Source organism: Penicillium verhagenii, assembly GCF_028828195.1.
Source record: "Penicillium verhagenii strain IBT 33310 chromosome Unknown utg000005l_segment0_segment0, whole genome shotgun sequence".
NCBI classification, from domain to species: Eukaryota; Fungi; Ascomycota; class Eurotiomycetes; order Eurotiales; family Aspergillaceae; genus Penicillium; species Penicillium verhagenii.
Genome location: NW_026643169.1, coordinates 1,231,112 through 1,248,223, shown reverse-complemented (window position 1 = coordinate 1,248,223; position 17,112 = coordinate 1,231,112). Strand labels below are relative to the sequence as shown.

Genomic DNA, 17,112 nt, shown 5'->3' with positions numbered 1-17,112 from the left:
TCTTCCCAGGCTGTGCTCGATGCCTACCATGAAAAATGGAGGTATTCAAGACGGTGGGAACAATCACAAAATCAACTCGTGGTTTGGAGGCGTGGTTGAAGCAATGGGGGTCGGTAATGATAAAAGGATTGAGTTGTGAGAAATTCCACTCGTTGTGTCCACACTTATGGAACCCAAAATGGGGAGAATACGCCTCCAACTCCTCACCGCTGAAGAACCCCGAAAGACAAAAAAAGATGTTGACATCTTACTGCGAGCCACTCTGGTTGCGGGGACCCCAAGACGCATTCCGCGACTGGTGGCGAGATGAAGTAGTTGCGACACTGCTTTGCTGAGACGAAGAGGGCTTCTTGTTCCAGGTAGATCCACCGGACACGTCGCGGGGTCGCTTGAGGGGCTTGCGAGCAGTCTTCGGTTGGGATGGGTTACGGTGGCGGTTTTGACCAATCTTCCGAGGCATGAGTAGAGTCTGGCTTGTTTCTTGGCCAGGAAGTCGTACAGAAACGCGAGTATTTCCCTGGGGATCTCTCTCCCCAGATCCGACCCAGTATATGTCAATGCTGTGCACTCGCATCGGTTTCACGTTCTTTTGTCGCACTCGGGAGGGCGGCGGAGGAGCTGGGGCATGCCAGGCAGCAGCAGGGGCCATGTTCGGGACTCGAACGCCAGGCTGCGAGCCTGGTTCACGATCCTCAAAGATTGCTTCTTCTTCAGCTACTTGACGAGCTGCAAGGTCTCCATCACCAGTCTGCAAAGTGCTTTCAATTTCAACTCGACGGTTGGGGAAAGAGACTGAAACCGATGCAGCTGGCAGCTGAACATCAAGAGGTTCTTTAGTAGCAGAAGCGACGGCCAGGACACTCTTCTTCTCTGGAGGAGTTTTCTTTCCAAAGAGACCGTTGAATTTATCTTGCCAGGAAATTGCTGCCGAGCTAGGTGCCGGAATGGGGCTAGCCTGCGGAGGTGCCGCGGCCATAGAGGCGAATGTGCGCGGAGGGGCAGGCGCAGCAGGCATAGCCTTTGGTGGCAGCTTAACAACGGGCTTCGCAGGAGGGAAGTGCACCAATGGTCGGGCGGACCCATTAGAGTAGACCGGATGGGAATATTCTTCTGGAGGAGGTGGAGATGGGCTTCGCTGCACCTCGAGGTGTTCCACTCCGAACCGTTTAGGTTGCTCAGTCACATTTGGGAAAAATCGTGAACTGCGTGCAGGCATATTTGTGATGGGACGTGCAGGTCCTTCCGCGAAGGAGAGACCATCTGCAGGGGGCTCAAGGCCATTCAACGGATTTGTGGGTGTCTGAGCGGGTTTCGAAGTTTGAGTACCGGGGACGTGGTGAACAGCAACATGGCGTCTGACGCCATCTTCTCCAACTCGGATTTGCTTCCATGTATGACCAGGTCTTGCAGTGGGCTCCACAGCAGGTTCAACCGCGGTTTTAACCGCAGGCTCAACAGCAGGCTCAAGGGCAGCTTGAGTGGGAGACTTAGAGTCACCGTTTGTAGTCTCGGAGACTATGCGTCGTGATCCATCCTCACCAACCACAACCTTCCTCCATACGCTGCCTTTTGAGGGCGGCTTAGGTTGGTCACGCTGGTTTTCCTGTCGCAGCTTTTGAGCTTCGTTGAACTCCTGTCGGTATTTCTGGTTTGCTTCGGCTTCACTTTTTCTGGCAGTGATACCAAAGTTGTTCCAAGAGTTGAGGCGATCATTCTTCAACTGGGGTTGAGAGCTAGGGGGGCCTATCGGGCCAGGGCGGCCGATGGGACTGAGGGGGTCGTAAGAGACATGTCTGGTCTCAGGTGATGGCAAAGAAGGAATCGGAGCTGCCTCCTGGGGAGGGAAGGACTGGGCAGCAGGCATGGCGGGAATTTGATTGCGTAGATTGATCTCTCGGGAAGAGAACCCACCAAGGCTTGGGTCAAAAATACCGTTCCCAAGGGTGCGGTCACCGATCATGGGCTTCCACAAGTTATTCACTGTTGGGGGCGTGGAAGCAAGGTTAGGGCCAGTCGACCAAGGAGCGAAAGAATTGGAAATGTTCAAATTCCCTCGCTGCTGGGAGTCTTGCTCATCAACTATGGCGTCTGAAGGTCGAGGTTCAGATGGGTGGTTGGTGGAGGAAGAAGGAGGGGGTGCGGGGTGGTGGTGTTGTTGTGATGAATCGTGGTGGGAAGTGGTAGTAACACGACGCGTGTGAGGAGAAGTCCTATCAGCTTGCTTTTCAGAGGCACGATCCCTTTCGTTTGCTGCGATGAATTTCTTCACTGAGTCCGGATGATGGACTTTCATCATCCCGTATTGCTTGGGTTCACCAGAAGGTTCTGGAACAGGAGGCTTGGGGGGTGAAGTTATAACTGCAGTGGGAGACGAGTCTGTAGCTGACACCTGAGGCTTGCGACTCTCGATACTATCCTTGCGTTTTTTATCTGGGGCTGGTCCCAATGCCGCAAGCTTCTGACGAATTCTCTCTTCCTTGGCTAGCCTTTCTTGCTCCTCCTGCTCTTGTCGGCGCTGTCTAGCTTCCAGTCGCTTCTCCTTCATGATACGCTCTTGTAGAACCAGCGGGTCTTCCTGTGGCACTTCTGGTGCTACAATTGGAGCTGGTTGATTCTCAACGGGCGAGGATTCACTACCTACACTCACTGATGGAGGTGCAGCGAAGCCTGATCCGGCACGCTGGCGATTTGGAGAAACCTCACGAACATGCCCTGGCTCACGACTCACTGGCAATAACGCTGGGTCGACCATGCCATTTGCATAGGAGCCTCTGCGAGCATCATTGTATCTTGGGGGAGGCATATCTCGGCCGAAAGATGGACGACGGCCAAAGCTTCCACTTCCACCACTCACATTCGACGATGTACGGCGACGCATGCCATCCTGGTGGCTAGATCGATGTGTCTGGAATGCCGCTGACGGTTCTGCAGGGCCAGCATGTTCATCATGCCCAGATCGCTGCAGCACAGCAGGAGGCCGAGGGCCCTGATCCTGGCGCCACGAAGGTCTTCTATTATCTGCCACTGGCTCATATCGACCAGATCGAGAATTGTATAATTCTCGAGGCGCCCCTGAAGTTGTTTCTCTCCAAGTGCGGTTAAAATCATCAGCCGCAATCTCCTGAGGAGGTAATGCGGGATGGTGACCATCTTCTCGGTGGGAGTAATTGGCATGGCCTCGAGATTGCGGTACTGGAGGAGGTGGTTGCAAGGACGAGTTGACTGGAGACACTCTTTCCACGGGAGGCAGTGCTGCCCAGGGAGACTTGGCTGGTGGGGGAGCTGGACTTGTCGAGCCTGAGGGCATTCGGTCATTTGTTCCTCTTGATGAAATACTTGCGGCCTTGGCCTGCCGCTCGGCACTTGCTCCAATCCGGAGTACAGTCGGGTTTGGCCCCACAGAGGTGGTTGGCTTAGGTGCAACTATTCTAGGTGCCTCTTGAGCCACTAATTCTTGCTCTGGCACTTCCGTTGGCGCTTGGGGGCTTTCCTCTGGCAATGACGGGTGGTCTGGTGGTGGATTGATTTGAACCTTTGTTCCATCTCCCCATTCGATAGTCTCGGGAGCCCAGTCATCTTCGTCATCATCGATGTCCGCCCATTTGGATTCAGTCCCGCCAGAGTCTTCTTGAATTCTAGAAGTCATGTGGATACCATATTGTTGTTTCAATTCTTCATCAGTCAAATGCTTTTGTGGTGGCGGCGCTTGAACGGCTATATTTACATTAAAGTCAGTCATTGAGATATTCTGTATTCTGAAATAAGTAAACATACGTCGGTTTTTATTCCAGACTTGATTTGGGTCTGGCCCCGATCCACCTGGCTTTGCACCACCTGCGCCGGTCTTGGAGATAGAATCGCGCATGCCGCTGGTGGTCTTTGCAACTAAGCGCGGCCGTGAACTGGGCTGTGGTGTTCCGAGTGGGGTAGTAGAGGCTGATGGAACTAGTAACAAACACTCTTTGTTAGACACGGGCCACAATAGAGAGATATACAAACAAACCTTTTTCAGGCGCTTTAAGAGGGGGAGGGGCTCCCGGCGCTTTTGGCATAGTGAACTTGGTGAAAGACATCGGCTTGAACATCGAAGGCTTCTTCACAGATCCCGTTCGAGTGTGGTGTCTACCATCTGTTCGACTGGTATCTGACTCTGAGCCGCCTTGGGACGCCGTATCATCTCCACCATCTGATGCCGACGCTAGTCCATTAAGCTCAAGAGCTCGAGAGGCAACCAATCCAACACCTTGCTTTGAAGGATCCTGCAACCAGTTCAGCCGACTATTCTCTTCTTTTCCATCAACGATACCCACCATCAAAGAGCCCCCGGTGTCCTTATCGCCTCCAGTCCGCTTGCCTTGAGATTCTGTCGTCTCTGTCGTCACGTCGTTGGATTTTTGTTCGGATAATATTTGGGATTCTGGCAGTTGTGCGATATGTTTGCCCACGTCCCCTCCAGCAGAAGTCTTGTCGGTTGTGCTCGCAGGAACGTCGGAAGGCGAAGGCTCGCCGCCCGACAGGGTCTGATCTACCACATCGCGGCTACTCTGCTCTGCCATAACAATACTCGAATCTGTGGAAATTACAAAATGCAACAGAGGTCAGAACTGAGTAGTTTGAAATAAAGATACAAGTTGGTTGGATGGAATCATGCGACACGGTAGGCAGGCGCGGACCAAGCTTGCGTGTTGACGGGAAAAAGACAGAGTACGTACATATTGTCAGGATTCAAGAATCGCCACAGTTGAACTGCTCGTTTGGCTGGTTGTACCCTGAAAGATCGGGGAGTCCACAACCAGAAGAGGGGAGTTGAGCGGGCCACCTCCCGGGGGTAGTTGGAGATTCGGTGACGGGGTGGGTTGTTTTGCGTCGCTGTTCGAGATGGCGCACGTGGTATAGGAGTCCACAACCCAGGTAGAGAATTTCCCGGGGATAAGGAGAAGGGAATCGAGGAGGAGGAGATGTTTCCGAGTGTGGATGATGAATATGAAGGTATTCAGGCTTGTTGAAGATGGGTCTCGGGTTTGAAGCTGAGAGTTTGGCTGTTTTCGGTTAGCGCCGTCGGGACTGCTGTGAGAGGGCGCCTCAGTCATGTTCTATACCACCCATCATTTGACTCTATAATGCAGTAACATGAAGTTCAGAAAGAATATTCATTTGATCAGATCTGGCTTACTTTATAAATAGTGTTTAAATCAGAATTTTGGGCTGTCGAGCCAGTGGTAGGACAACTAGCAAGTGCGGGAACGCGGAGATGCCTCCCAACAAGGCCACACATTCGACTACGATTGACCAAAACTATACTCTTCGGTGTGGATTTTCAAGGCTACAACAGAAGATTTGTGATATAATAGATTCTTAGTACTGAAACAAAATGAGATTCACTAGTCTCAAACTCCTGGCACTTCCTTACTATAGGGGAACAGAGGATGTATGTACATCAATCATCCTCCCATTCATTCAACAAGAGACAAGTTTAGTGGGGGTGGTTCTTGTGGTGGCCTGTAAATATAATCAGCGGGCTGTCATTTGGGAAGATAATTGAGAAAGACTAGGGCTTTCAAGGAGAACATACGGAGGTGGAAGTAGTACTCCATGCTGTAGCCCATGATCAGGATACCGGCAATGGCGTGGGCAAGGGCTGTTCATGTTAGCACTTTGTACTCTAGTCAGGTTACTGTAGCGGAAGTACTCACGAGCACCAGAGTTCTTGTTGAAGAAGCGGGCCTGGTAACGACCGAGCAGACCAGTGGCCTTGACCTGGGGAGCAGGGCCACGGGGCAAACCAGCGTAGAAGTTCACCACGCGCTCCATGCGAGCGGCATCCTGAGCGGCACCAATGGCCTGAACAAATTTATTAGCGATAATTCCGGGCAAAATTGGCGTTGTATATTGTTGCTATTGACACGAGAAAAGCCTTCGGGAAGGGTCGGGGCCGGGAGGGGTGCCAGGTGCTCTTGGCTCATGCGACAGAAGGGTTCGGGTCACTCACGTTAGGGGAGGCGATCTATTTGAGTGATTAGCATGATGAGGATATATTTAGCGGGTCTGAGCTATCAATTCAAATGTGCATACCTTGGGAGGGATCAAGGTCGAAAGACCACGGCGGGCGATGTAGCTCATCTTGTCTGGACTGGATGTGGTCAGAAAATTGGTCGCATTGAACAGAAATGGTGTCTTTGGGTTCAAAAAGGCTCAAAAAGAGGACTCACGGTAGTTCGCAGCGCAAGTGGGCAAGGAACGACTGATGATGCAGGAGGAAGAGAACCTTTGGCCGGGAAGCGGGTGGTCGGATGAAGCCAAGCGCGCTAAACCATTTTGGGTGGAGCCGTGACCTGCACTCGGTCTCTGATTAACCTCACAATCACCGTGAAGACGCTCTCTCTCCACTCCCCGCTCACCCACTTTCACCATGTCGCTCTTCAGAATTGGAGGGGCTGCTGGCCTCCGAAGCACTCGCCTTCTGGTCCCTGTCAATGCCCGTTTCATTTCCAATTCCGCCCAGGGTACTCCTGCCGTCAAGACCAACGCCTCAGAGGCTCCCACCTCGACTCACAGCGGCAGCTCCTTGATCAACAAGGAGAATGCTTCCCAGGCTATGGCTCGTCACCAGCCTGACTACGAGGCCACAATTGACCACGCAACCTCGTGCGCCATCCCCAGAATCGGTTCTTTGCGTGAAATTCCCACTTGTTAACATTTTCAATCAACAATATAGACTATTCTCCCCGGTTCCCAAGCGTGTCATGGATGGCAGCGAACCTGGCGATGCTCTGCCCGCTGCAGTTCTCTCTGGCGCTCCCACTGATCTCCAAGCCCGCACTGTCCGGTACAATACCAGCCCTTTCAGATCGCATTATCGAAGAGGGCCATGCTAACTCTATTTCTTTACAGAATCTACCGTTCCGCAAAGCCTGCTACTCAGTCCGGTAAATGGCACTCACACCACTGGCGCATGGACTGGGATATCTTGCAGAAGGGTCACCGTTGGGAGAACCCTCTGATGGGATGGCAGTCTTCCGCGGATAGCATGCAGGGCACCAACATCAAGTTCAACTCCAAGGAGGATGCGATTGCCTTTGCCCAGAAGCAAGGCTACGAGTACTTTGTCCAGGAGCCCAATGAGCGCCGTTTCACTCCCAAGGCTTATGCGAACAACTTTGTCTACGAGCCCAAGAAGCTCAAGCACATCAAGACCAAATAAGCGCTCTTCTTTGATATTATGTACATATAAATGCAGGTTTCCCTTTCATTCAATTTTTTTGTCACACGATTATGCTTCCAAGGTACAACATTGCTGCTAAGCGACTGGTAATCACTGCAGTAAGGCCTTTTTGTCCTACATGCATCAGGTGTTTTGGTGACTACTTTGAGAGTTTCCGTGCTGTTGAACAACCTTCAAATGTTGGATAATCCGAGTCCACATATTGTGCAACAGATCCCCTCCCTAGTAGGTAGTCAAACGCAACCTTGGAAGTGGAGAGTTTTTCGAGAGCCTGCTCCTATTCGACAGTTTGGTATTTCCATCCTAGACACTACTAAATAGTACTGTAACAAGCAATAATTGAGGTTTACAAGTATCTTCACTCTCACTCAGCTCCAAGGTAATACAAGTAGTAGTATCCACCAAGGTCCTTGATGCCATGGATTTGAGCGTGGGGAGGAGGGATTTTTTAAACAATACCAATCCAAACTTGGAAGTTCATACTACACGCTAACAATATCTATTTGACATCAAATGTAAACTTCTTGGCTCATCAGGAGATAAAGTCAAGCCAGCCACATGGGTTCTTATTTCCGAGTCCACCGGGAGCTATGTATCATTTACTTCCACGTTTTTCCCATCCAAGGCACTTCAATTCAGTCAATGATGCGCTCACTGTGATGGTGACCTATAATAAGAAAGTTGCCACGAAGAATACCCATTCCCTGTTGAAGTGTTTGGTTGATGACGGCACCGTTCCGTGATTTTCTCCCAGCTACTATATAGTTGGCTTATCTCCCCACCTCTTCTCTCCATTAATTTACTAGGGGTTATAATCTCGAATTTCAAGAGTTATCATTCTACCCAAGTCTTTTCAAAACTACCAGAAATCATGGCTGATAGTAAGTGCTCTACCAGACCCTCTGTTCGTAGACTGACGCCCTACAGAAGATACTGGCCCCATCCATGAGCACGAGAGCTTTTTCGACAGGCTTCTTCATCGCCATAAGAAAGAAGAAAAGCATGAACAAGAGCATGAGCATGAAGCCAACGATCCTTCCAGTGATCTACAACAGGAGGCAGAGACGGACAAGTACAAGGACCAGATCAAGAATGATGAGCACAAGTACAAGGATCATATGCGCAGGGAAGCGAATTTGCAATCTCAAAGTGAGACGTATGATCATCTGATGTAAATGAGATCATTTCCGATGTCATTCAAATTTTTTGGTGAATGAGATTTATCCTGAGGTCATATTTGATGAGGGTCCACAGATGTAGATATTTGTAGCTACTGGTAGCTACATAATACTTTTCACATCACAATATGACATTCAGTTACATGTACGTCGTACATATCCCGGGCTATGTACTTGGTCAGCTACATATCCTACATGTATCTAGTACGTACGTATTTCCTACTTTCTCCAAATACATGCAGATCCGCTGGAAGTTTTTAGAGAAAAAAAATTGTTTAAAAGACTGCACATACAACATTTGAATGTTGCTTTTAAGCAAATCCAAAATTAACCTTTTACATAACATTGAAAGGGACTTTTATGTACACCTCATATCATTCCAAGGCTATTTACCTATGTTACCTTTCAATATGCATGTGGCCTAACTCAACATTGAAGTCAACTGGTGCTTGTATTTGGAACAATGCCCGCCAGATACGGAATATATATCCACTAGTAATTTATGAACAAAATCTTGAACGGAATACATAAAAACACTTGTGTTTACCTATTTGAAAACTAGTATATCTTGTCCTCTTTCATACTAGTTTTCAGGCTTCATGAAATAAAAACAAAATTTGTCTGTGTAAATCATGTTCTTTCTGGCTGGCGCATCAGATACATAGAAATTGCGCGCGGATCAATAAGACCCGAATCGTCGCAGCCCCGCCACCCCACTCTAAAAATTAATCATGATAAGATCTCTAAGATTGTCCCTCCAACTTTTTCACCCACCACTTTATTAACTAATCCCACATCATTCTTCACAATGGCACCTTCTGCAACCGAAACAGAGGGCATTGACGAGACCGTCCTTACCCTCCGTAAGGTCCTCGTCTGCGAAACCGAACCCCTCGCTCGTCGCTTCCGCGCTCTGTTCTCTCTTAAGCACCTGGCCTGCGTGCAGCCTGCCACCGAAAAGACACTCCCCGCCATTCAAGCTATCGCCGCCGCTTTCGCATCTCGCTCAGCCCTCCTCAAGCACGAGCTCGCCTACTGCCTGGGTCAAACCCAGAACCGCGACTCTGTTTCCTACCTACAGCACGTTGTGAAGGATGTTGAGGAAGATGCGATGTGTCGCCATGAGGCCGCTGAGGCTCTTGGTGCCTTGGGATATACCGACAGCCTAGACCTTTTGAAGAAACTACGGGATGACGAGACTGAATTGGAGATTGTTCGTGAGACCTGTGATATCGCGGTTGACCGTATTTTGTGGGAGAACTCCGAGGAAAAGAAAGCAGAGAAACTCAAGGCCAGGTACGATCGCCATGATCCAAACTACGTCTCTTATACAATTTTCGGTTTCAAGTTTTACTAATTTTGTTCATTTCGCAGTGATTTTACCTCCATTGACCCTGCTCCCCCCATGCCTCTACACACCAAAGAGCCCTCGATCCCCGACCTGGAGAAGACATTGATGGACACAAAACTCCCTCTCTTCCAAAGATACCGGGCTATGTTTGGACTTCGTGACCTTGCTTCTCCCCCAGACCTCCCCACAGCAGTCGACGCCGTGAATGCGCTGGCCAAGGGTCTCAAGGACCCCTCTGCTCTGTTCCGTCATGAAGTCGCCTTTGTTTTCGGACAACTCTGCCACCCTGCCTCTATTCCCTGCCTTACAGAATGCCTTGGCGATTTGCAAGAAGTGGGTATGGTGCGACACGAAGCTGCCGAGGCACTTGGTAGCTTGGGTGATGAGGAGGGTGTGGAAGATACCCTGAAGAAGTTCTTGAATGACCCTGAGCAGGTGGTTCGGGATAGTGTGATCGTGGCGCTTGATATGGCAGAGTTTGAGAAGAGTGGCCAGGTTGAATATGCGCTGGTACCCGATGGAAATGCCCCTGCAGTTGCTGCGGCATAAGAAGGATTCTGAGGAGGATGAAATGAAAAAAGTCGTAACGTCGTTATTTTGATACTCTTTCGCGTTCTTTTATACAGCCAAACATAGACTCCTTTCGCTTTTATACAGATTTTCTTGTCTTGCCTTAGTTGTTCTCGGTTTCCCTGCGAAGGAGAATTAGTATTTGATAGGACTTTTGCGACAGAGATCGAGTTGACATACTTGTGACCGCACGCACACCGATAAAACACGGTACTTCCCTCATCAGCGCTGCGAAGTTGGACGGTAGTGAAGAACATTTCCTTTCTTCCACATTTGGGGCAATTCTTTTGAATCACAGCTTCGGTCTTTCGGTCCTCGGCGGAAAGCGTTTGAACAGCAGAGCGCTTAGCTCTCAGAGCCGAGGGAAATGCAGACGGCTTGGATTCGGAGACGATAGTTTGGGGAACAGTATCTATGAGAGAGGGGAAAAAAATCAGATCTCAGTCTTGTAATGGAAGCTAAGATTTTTTAGAAACCGATTGGATCACTTACCCTTGTTCCGAGTCCCGCAGACAGTGCAGTGTAGAACAGCATTGGCATCTCCGGTTGACTCGCGCAGAAGATTGCCGCAATCGGTGCAGAAAATCAAGGATCCAATGACAGACATGATGGGAAATATAATGATAGTGACTCAAGGGACAGCTATGTGAATCTTTCAAAATAAGTATTGCAGGGCCTAGGTCTGATCAAGATGCCGTCTGGTATGGACTTTTTTTTCTACAGCGCACAGACCACCGCGATACCCGCGCAGGCGGTAGCGGAAGGCAGTACACGATGCTGGATGAAATGATGAACGAATGCATGGTCATCAGGAGCTTCTCTCCGTCTCTTTTGTGTCCAAATAATACCCCCAGAGACCTACGAAGCATGATTTAGATGCGCATTCCACCTGCCATGACTCTGCTCCGAGCAGGTCTTTCCTCCCGTGACTAGCGCCTTCTTTTTTCCGGTCTCCGATAACCGCCCATCATGGAACAGAATGGGCCCGCCGTACAGGTCATCGTCAACGGCCATCCCCAGTCGCAGCAGAACTATGCACCGAATATGTCGTTGTCAAATAGATCCAGGCCGCTGTCAGTGGACGAAGCGTTGCAATACTCTTCCATGTCCAGCGCGCCTATCTTTGGTCTTGGTTTGTTCACCTTAAGAGCCCAACCCACGGAACAATTGGCTCAAAGATCCAGTAGCTAACCAGAGCAATGCATATTCTAGACTGCATCATACGCCCCGATGTTGGCCGTCCATCAAATACTACCTCGATCAACCACGTCCTTCAAGCGGGTCGCAACACACTAAGTGAGCTGGACGCGGAGATTCAGTCTGGGCAGGATGAGTCGAGTCGCCTGGAAACATCCCGTGAATACCTTCAGCAATTGCTGGACGGAGATAAGTTGACTGAATTGTGAGTTCCCTTCTCTGTGCCCGTTCACTTTTTCTTTGACTAAGTGAAAATTATCCAGCAAATTCAAGCTCCCTCCTACCCTCAATTGCGCCCAACCCTCACAGTCGACTTCACCTGATAAATCCGCCTTTGGTCGCAATCAACTCGGTTCCTTCGCAAAAATGATGCTCGAATCTACGGATATAGCCTTTCGATGTAAGGAAGATATGACAGGGAATGTTTTTTTGGACTGTCCACTGATAAAGCTGCAGATCCCGAGGTATTATCCCCAAAGATTGCCTCTCAAAGTACCCCCAAAGCTACGCCAAAGGCCAGATCAAAGGTCACAGAAAAGGCAGTTAAAATCGAACAAAAGTCAGCTGTGAAGAACAACTCCGTCGAATCGAACCAGCAGGCATTTGCTGCGAACAATTCGATCTCCCAACGACCTTCACCTCCAAGGACGCCTCAACCGATACAACACACCTCCAGCCAGCTTTCAGTTATTATTCCTTTGAAGTCATCGTCTTCAAAACCCACGCCAGTCAAGCCGGTCCACCAAGTGAAAGCGCCAAGACTGCAGGTTCTTATAGACCCCGAGGAATCATTGACTGCAATGCGCCACAGAGATCAAAAAGCGGAGGCAGATGATGCTCTGGCGAAACTTCAAAATGTCGTTCATGAGATATTTGAAGCAGAAGATGAAGTTGAGCCTGATGAAGCACTTGTCGTAACTGCCGACAGACCGAATCCGATTTTCGTGAACGCAAGGTTCCTGGAAGTGCATGGCGCACTTTTGTCTACTGATGCTCATATCCGCCTGCAAAAGGCAATCCGAAAAGTTGCTGGATTTGACCGACTGCAGGACATTCCATCTGATTACCTCACTCGGATACAGAAGCTCTGTGAAAAGCCCATCATTGCTTCTAAGACGCCCGACTTGCGATTAAATGACCCGTCAAATGAAGAAGAGGCGCGAGAGTGGGTGGCAAAGATAGAGGATGTTCTGAACGCTTTGCTCGCAATTGGAACTCTCTTACAAACGATGTCGGGGCGTCGGACGGAACGTGATCTTTGTCCAGAAGATCTCATTGAAGCCATTCCAATTGTTCTCAACCAAGCTTTCGATCATTGTATCATCCCTGCGGTGGAATGCCGCTCCAACGGTAAAGACAGTGGATTATTCACTTTCTTCTCGAGCCAGAAGCGAACAATTGCAAGCTTAATACACCAAAGCACCAAAGCACTGACTCTTTTCGCGGATTTCCTATCGCGCATCGATGTCTCCGATGGGACAATCACGTCAACGGAGTACTTTGCAACCAAGTTGATTTTCGTTGAAAACGCGCACAACGACAAGGATTCTGCGATTGGGTTCCAAAAGTACGAACCCGCTAGACGAGCTGTAATGGATGTGCTCGCAAAAATATTTTCAAAATATCCGGATCAACGAGCCTGCATTCTGGACGAGATCTTGGGTTCGCTGGAGAAACTTCCCTCGACGCGTCTGAGTGCCAGACAATTCAAACTTGCAGACGGCAAAAATATCCAGCTTCTCACTGCACTTGTGCTCCAGCTCGTGCAGACAACGGCTCTTCAAACCCCCTCACGATCCAAAGCTAAGCGTCGATTCCAGGGTGATGATGATGATGAATTGATGGACGGCGGTGATGATACATCGAAGGCTGTATCGGAAAATGACAATGATGATGAGCTGGATGAATCTTTAGAGCGCCTAGCCACCAAGGTCAACAGACTGTATGACAACACAGTTCGCAGCGCGCAATACATTGTGTCATACATGGTCAGTCGAGCAATGACTTCCCCCAAGACCGGCGATCAGCCGTTCCGAAATATTCTCGACTTTTTCACTGAAGACTTAATAAACGTCCTCGGGTCGACTGATTGGCCCGCTGCTGAACTAATTCTTCGGATCATGGCATCTCAAATGGTTGGCATTGCAGATCTTGACAAGAGCGCAGCAACAGCGAAGAGCATGGCTCTTGAGCTTCTGGGGTGGATGGGGTCTGCGATCTCCGATTTGATCGCCACTGCGCAACACATGTTGCCTGCCTTGGAGGACTCGGACAGCGATCTTACCGACTATCTCAAGCAGCAATTCGAAGACTCCATATCCCGGGCATTGCACCCACAAGATCTGATTACCTCCCAAGGCCCCTTCAGGATGGCCCTTGAGTATCTATCACAGGATAGGAACTCCGACAACTGGCAATTGACCAGTGCACGAGGCTACTACCTTGCTCAGTGGGCAAAGACTGTTTGTACACTCTATTACAACTCGGACGACAAAGAGGATGTGGTACACGACGACTCAACGGATGGGCTAGTTGCCCTTTTGTCAAAATTATTCTCTGACTCGCGCTGGTTGGAAACCCATAGGCGTTTTGACTCTGTTTCCAATGTCCACGGGCGGTTTGCATACATTCTAACCGTGTTGAATTCAAGCTTTGGCAAAGCTTTCGATACCATTCTCAAAGTTCTGTTGAACTCCATTGCTAGTGAGCAGGCCAAGGTCCGCAGCCGGAGTTTGAAGAGTGTCATCTACATGCTTGAGAAAGATCCCAACCTGCTTGACAGAGATGCCTCGATTATGCGAGTGATTCTGCGTTGTACCACTGACGCTTCACCCATGGTCCGAGATTCTGCGCTCTCTCTTGTCGCCAAATGCATCGGACTCAAACCCAAGCTCGAAGAAGAGGGCTGTCGCTGTATCCTTGCGTGCGCAGCGGATCAAACTGCTGGGGTTCGTAAACGATGTATCGGTCTACTCAAAGACCTTTATCATAAGACCTCTCGACAGGATTTAAAGTTGGCCATCCTCGACAGCTTTCTCCAGCGTACTGGTGATCTCGAGGAGAGTGTGGCAACTTTGGCCCGGCAGACCTTCGAAGAAATCTGGCTCGTTCCATTCCACGAATTCATGAATTCGACTTCCGATGATCCAAAACTCAAGATGGCACTGGGAGAGCAAGTTGCGCTTGTAGTTAGTCTTGTTCAGCGTAGCGAAACTGCCCTTGATTCTTTGAGCACCTGCCTCAAAGCCGTTCTTTCAGCAAAATCCAAAACAGCAGATATGAATTTCAAGGTTTGCAAAGCCATGGTGTCAATTATGTTCAATCGTCTCGTTGAGGATACGGATGCAATGGGGAAGGACTTCCAACAGGCTCTTTTGCAAACGGTCACCGTGTTTGCGAAGTCCAACGCAAAGTTGTTTACCCCAGACCAGCTGGAGGCCTTACACCCCTATATTGGTCACCTTGCAACCGCAGATGACCTTTTCATCTTCCGGTCTGTCGTGATCATTTACCGCTGTGTTCTGCCATACATTTCGACGTCCCACAATACTCTTCTGAAAGAAGTGCAAAATGATCTCTTTAAAAGTGTGGCCAAATTAGCTCGCTCAGAGCTCAACGAAGTCATGGCGTGTCTTTGGACTATCAATGGCGTTCTGCAAAACACTGAAAGGCTAGTGAAGTTGACTGTATCTGTCCTCAAGCCGTTGCAGCAATATAAGAGCGTGGATGTGGGGTTGCCTGCTAATGCTGCTGTCTTGGCCCGAGCGAAAAGCTACATTCGAATTGCTGGCTGCGTTGGCCGCCACTGCGATCTGGAAAAGTATCTCAATCATTTCAAGAGCTCATTCCCTACGTGGAATGGCGCAGTCGTGGCTGACCTGATGGTCGACTCTATTCTTCCCTTCACCGGCCACAACCAACCTCTGGAGCTGAGAGTCATGGCCCTTGAGAGTCTAGGCTCCATCTGCCAATCTTGGCCAGCTCAATTCGTCCGTGAGTCAACGCGCAAGACCTTTGTGCAAGTATTCAAGGAGGAGAGCCCGAGCTTGCAAAATATCGTGCTTCGGTCATTTGCAGACTTTTTCGCAATCCACGAGGGCAAATCCGAAAAATCAGTAATGCCAGCCTCAGATTCGGGATCTCAAGAAGACTCGACTCGACTCGGTGGTTCGCTTAGGGCTAGCGATAATGATGGCGCTGCTGCCTTGATCGCCCGAAATTTCCTCAACAACATGCTGAAGGTGGCCCAATCAAGACAGGATACTTATTCCCTTACTGCTATTGAACTCATTGCTAGCATCAATCGACAAGGCTTAGTGCACCCTAAAGAGTGCGCTGGTGTTCTTGTTTCCCTAGAGACGTCGACCATACCCGCCATCGCAAAGATCGCATTTGACACCCACAAAATGCTCCATTCACAGTATGAATCGATGTTCGAGCGAGAATACATGCGGGCTGTGCAAGAGGCCTTTTATTACCAACGCGATGTCGTCGGTGATTCATCGGGTGCATATGCTCGGCCTTACGTCTCGAAGCTTGCCCCATTATTTGAAATTGTTAAGATCAGCCCTAGTCGATACCAGAAGAAATTTCTCTCCAACCTCTGTGGCAAGGTCGACTTCGAGTTGAAGAAGCTCAACTCCAGTGGAGATCCGCCAGAACATCTTGTACTGACAAGATTCATTGCTCAGAATATCGCTCATTTCGATTATGGCCAGCTTACCGAGTTGGTGCCAACTATCCTGGTCCTGGAGCGTATTGTTTCGTCGACTGGTACTGTTGTTGCCCACGCTATCGAAACAGACATTTTCCCGAGTCCTATTGGGCCTCCTATGATCGAGACTCCAGGTGGTATGATGGGGGCGGCTCCTACCGTGCCCTTACCCTCCACCACGATACCACAGTCAGTCAATCCTGACGTCCTCAAGTCGCTAGCTACAGCTGCAGCATCTCTTTCCATCCTCTGGGAAACACGGACTTTCCTACGCCGCCTTTATGGAGTCCACTCTCACGGCAAAGATGGAAAACTGGCTATTAAGGAGCTCAACAAGACTGCTACGAAGGTACACGGTGTGACTGGTGATAAGTTCTGGGAGGCTATTGCAAGGAACATGACTTCTTTGAACAGCGAAGATGACATGTTGAGAAAATGCCGAGAATTCTCTACTTTGCTGGCCATCGACGAAGAATTCAAGGTGGATCGAGACGGGAATGCCGAAGGAGATGGTCTTGATGCCATAGGGGACGTTGATGACATGGAAGGCGTAGTCACTGGATCCCGTCCAGTGAAACGCAAAAGCTCAGTCTCGAGTACAGGCGTCAACAAACGCCCTAAGAGCCGTAAAGGGTCTGTTGGGAAGAGACGATCTAGCACTGAACCCGATGACGACTGGGAATGATGGATCATTGACCAGTGATTCAGTCCAAACTCTTAAATATTTAGACGACTATCTTTTCATTTGCATATCAGGCGACAATGGCGTTGGTTTTGTCTTTAGTTACACTGTTTACTCACGGAGAGCAGGTGTCATTATCTTCCTTTCATCTGTTACGAAGACCGGGGAGGTTGTTGATACAGGCCATATCTCTTTCTG

The 17,112-nt window shown here is 49.5% G+C and overlaps 8 protein-coding genes across 8 annotated transcripts; 4 read left to right on the top strand and 4 right to left on the bottom strand.

Annotated features, from left to right (window-relative positions):
- Positions 1–247: 247 nt before the first annotated feature.
- On the bottom strand, positions 248–3,865 carry N7466_004031 (uncharacterized protein; the record flags this gene model as incomplete). Its single annotated transcript, XM_057163428.1, has 2 exons — positions 248–3,714; positions 3,775–3,865. The coding sequence occupies 2 exons, from the start codon at positions 3,863–3,865 to the stop codon at positions 248–250; spliced, it is 3,558 nt and encodes a 1,185-aa protein (XP_057022109.1).
- Positions 3,866–3,965: 100 nt separating this feature from the next.
- On the bottom strand, positions 3,966–4,556 carry N7466_004030 (ATPase F0 complex subunit F mitochondria; the record flags this gene model as incomplete). The annotated part of the gene is made up of 1 exon (XM_057163427.1): positions 3,966–4,556. The coding sequence occupies one exon, from the start codon at positions 4,554–4,556 to the stop codon at positions 3,966–3,968; it is 591 nt and encodes a 196-aa protein (XP_057022108.1).
- Positions 4,557–5,473: 917 nt separating this feature from the next.
- N7466_004029 (F1F0 ATP synthase subunit f) lies at positions 5,474–6,120 on the bottom strand (the record flags this gene model as incomplete). Its single annotated transcript, XM_057163426.1, has 5 exons — positions 5,474–5,499; positions 5,573–5,638; positions 5,694–5,841; positions 5,990–6,004; positions 6,073–6,120. The coding sequence occupies 5 exons, from the start codon at positions 6,118–6,120 to the stop codon at positions 5,474–5,476; spliced, it is 303 nt and encodes a 100-aa protein (XP_057022107.1).
- Positions 6,121–6,409: 289 nt separating this feature from the next.
- N7466_004028 (ETC complex I subunit) lies at positions 6,410–7,201 on the top strand (the record flags this gene model as incomplete). The annotated part of the gene is made up of 3 exons (XM_057163425.1): positions 6,410–6,645; positions 6,716–6,826; positions 6,892–7,201. 3 exons carry the CDS (start codon positions 6,410–6,412, stop codon positions 7,199–7,201), a joined length of 657 nt encoding a protein of 218 aa, XP_057022106.1.
- Positions 7,202–8,093: 892 nt separating this feature from the next.
- On the top strand, positions 8,094–8,397 carry N7466_004027 (uncharacterized protein; the record flags this gene model as incomplete). Its single annotated transcript, XM_057163424.1, has 2 exons — positions 8,094–8,103; positions 8,150–8,397. 2 exons carry the CDS (start codon positions 8,094–8,096, stop codon positions 8,395–8,397), a joined length of 258 nt encoding a protein of 85 aa, XP_057022105.1.
- An 811-nt stretch (positions 8,398–9,208) lies between these two features.
- On the top strand, positions 9,209–10,300 carry N7466_004026 (deoxyhypusine monooxygenase; the record flags this gene model as incomplete). The annotated part of the gene is made up of 2 exons (XM_057163423.1): positions 9,209–9,696; positions 9,775–10,300. The coding sequence occupies 2 exons, from the start codon at positions 9,209–9,211 to the stop codon at positions 10,298–10,300; spliced, it is 1,014 nt and encodes a 337-aa protein (XP_057022104.1).
- A 107-nt stretch (positions 10,301–10,407) lies between these two features.
- Positions 10,408–10,928, bottom strand: N7466_004025 (DNA-directed RNA polymerase I core subunit RPA12; the record flags this gene model as incomplete). Its single annotated transcript, XM_057163422.1, has 2 exons — positions 10,408–10,733; positions 10,814–10,928. Coding segments are annotated over 2 exons (441 nt in total), but the record flags the coding sequence as incomplete, so codon positions are not given.
- Positions 10,929–11,290: 362 nt separating this feature from the next.
- N7466_004024 (putative sister chromatid cohesion protein Mis4) lies at positions 11,291–16,917 on the top strand (the record flags this gene model as incomplete). The annotated part of the gene is made up of 4 exons (XM_057163421.1): positions 11,291–11,453; positions 11,534–11,723; positions 11,782–11,918; positions 11,975–16,917. The coding sequence occupies 4 exons, from the start codon at positions 11,291–11,293 to the stop codon at positions 16,915–16,917; spliced, it is 5,433 nt and encodes a 1,810-aa protein (XP_057022102.1).
- Positions 16,918–17,112: the final 195 nt, after the last annotated feature.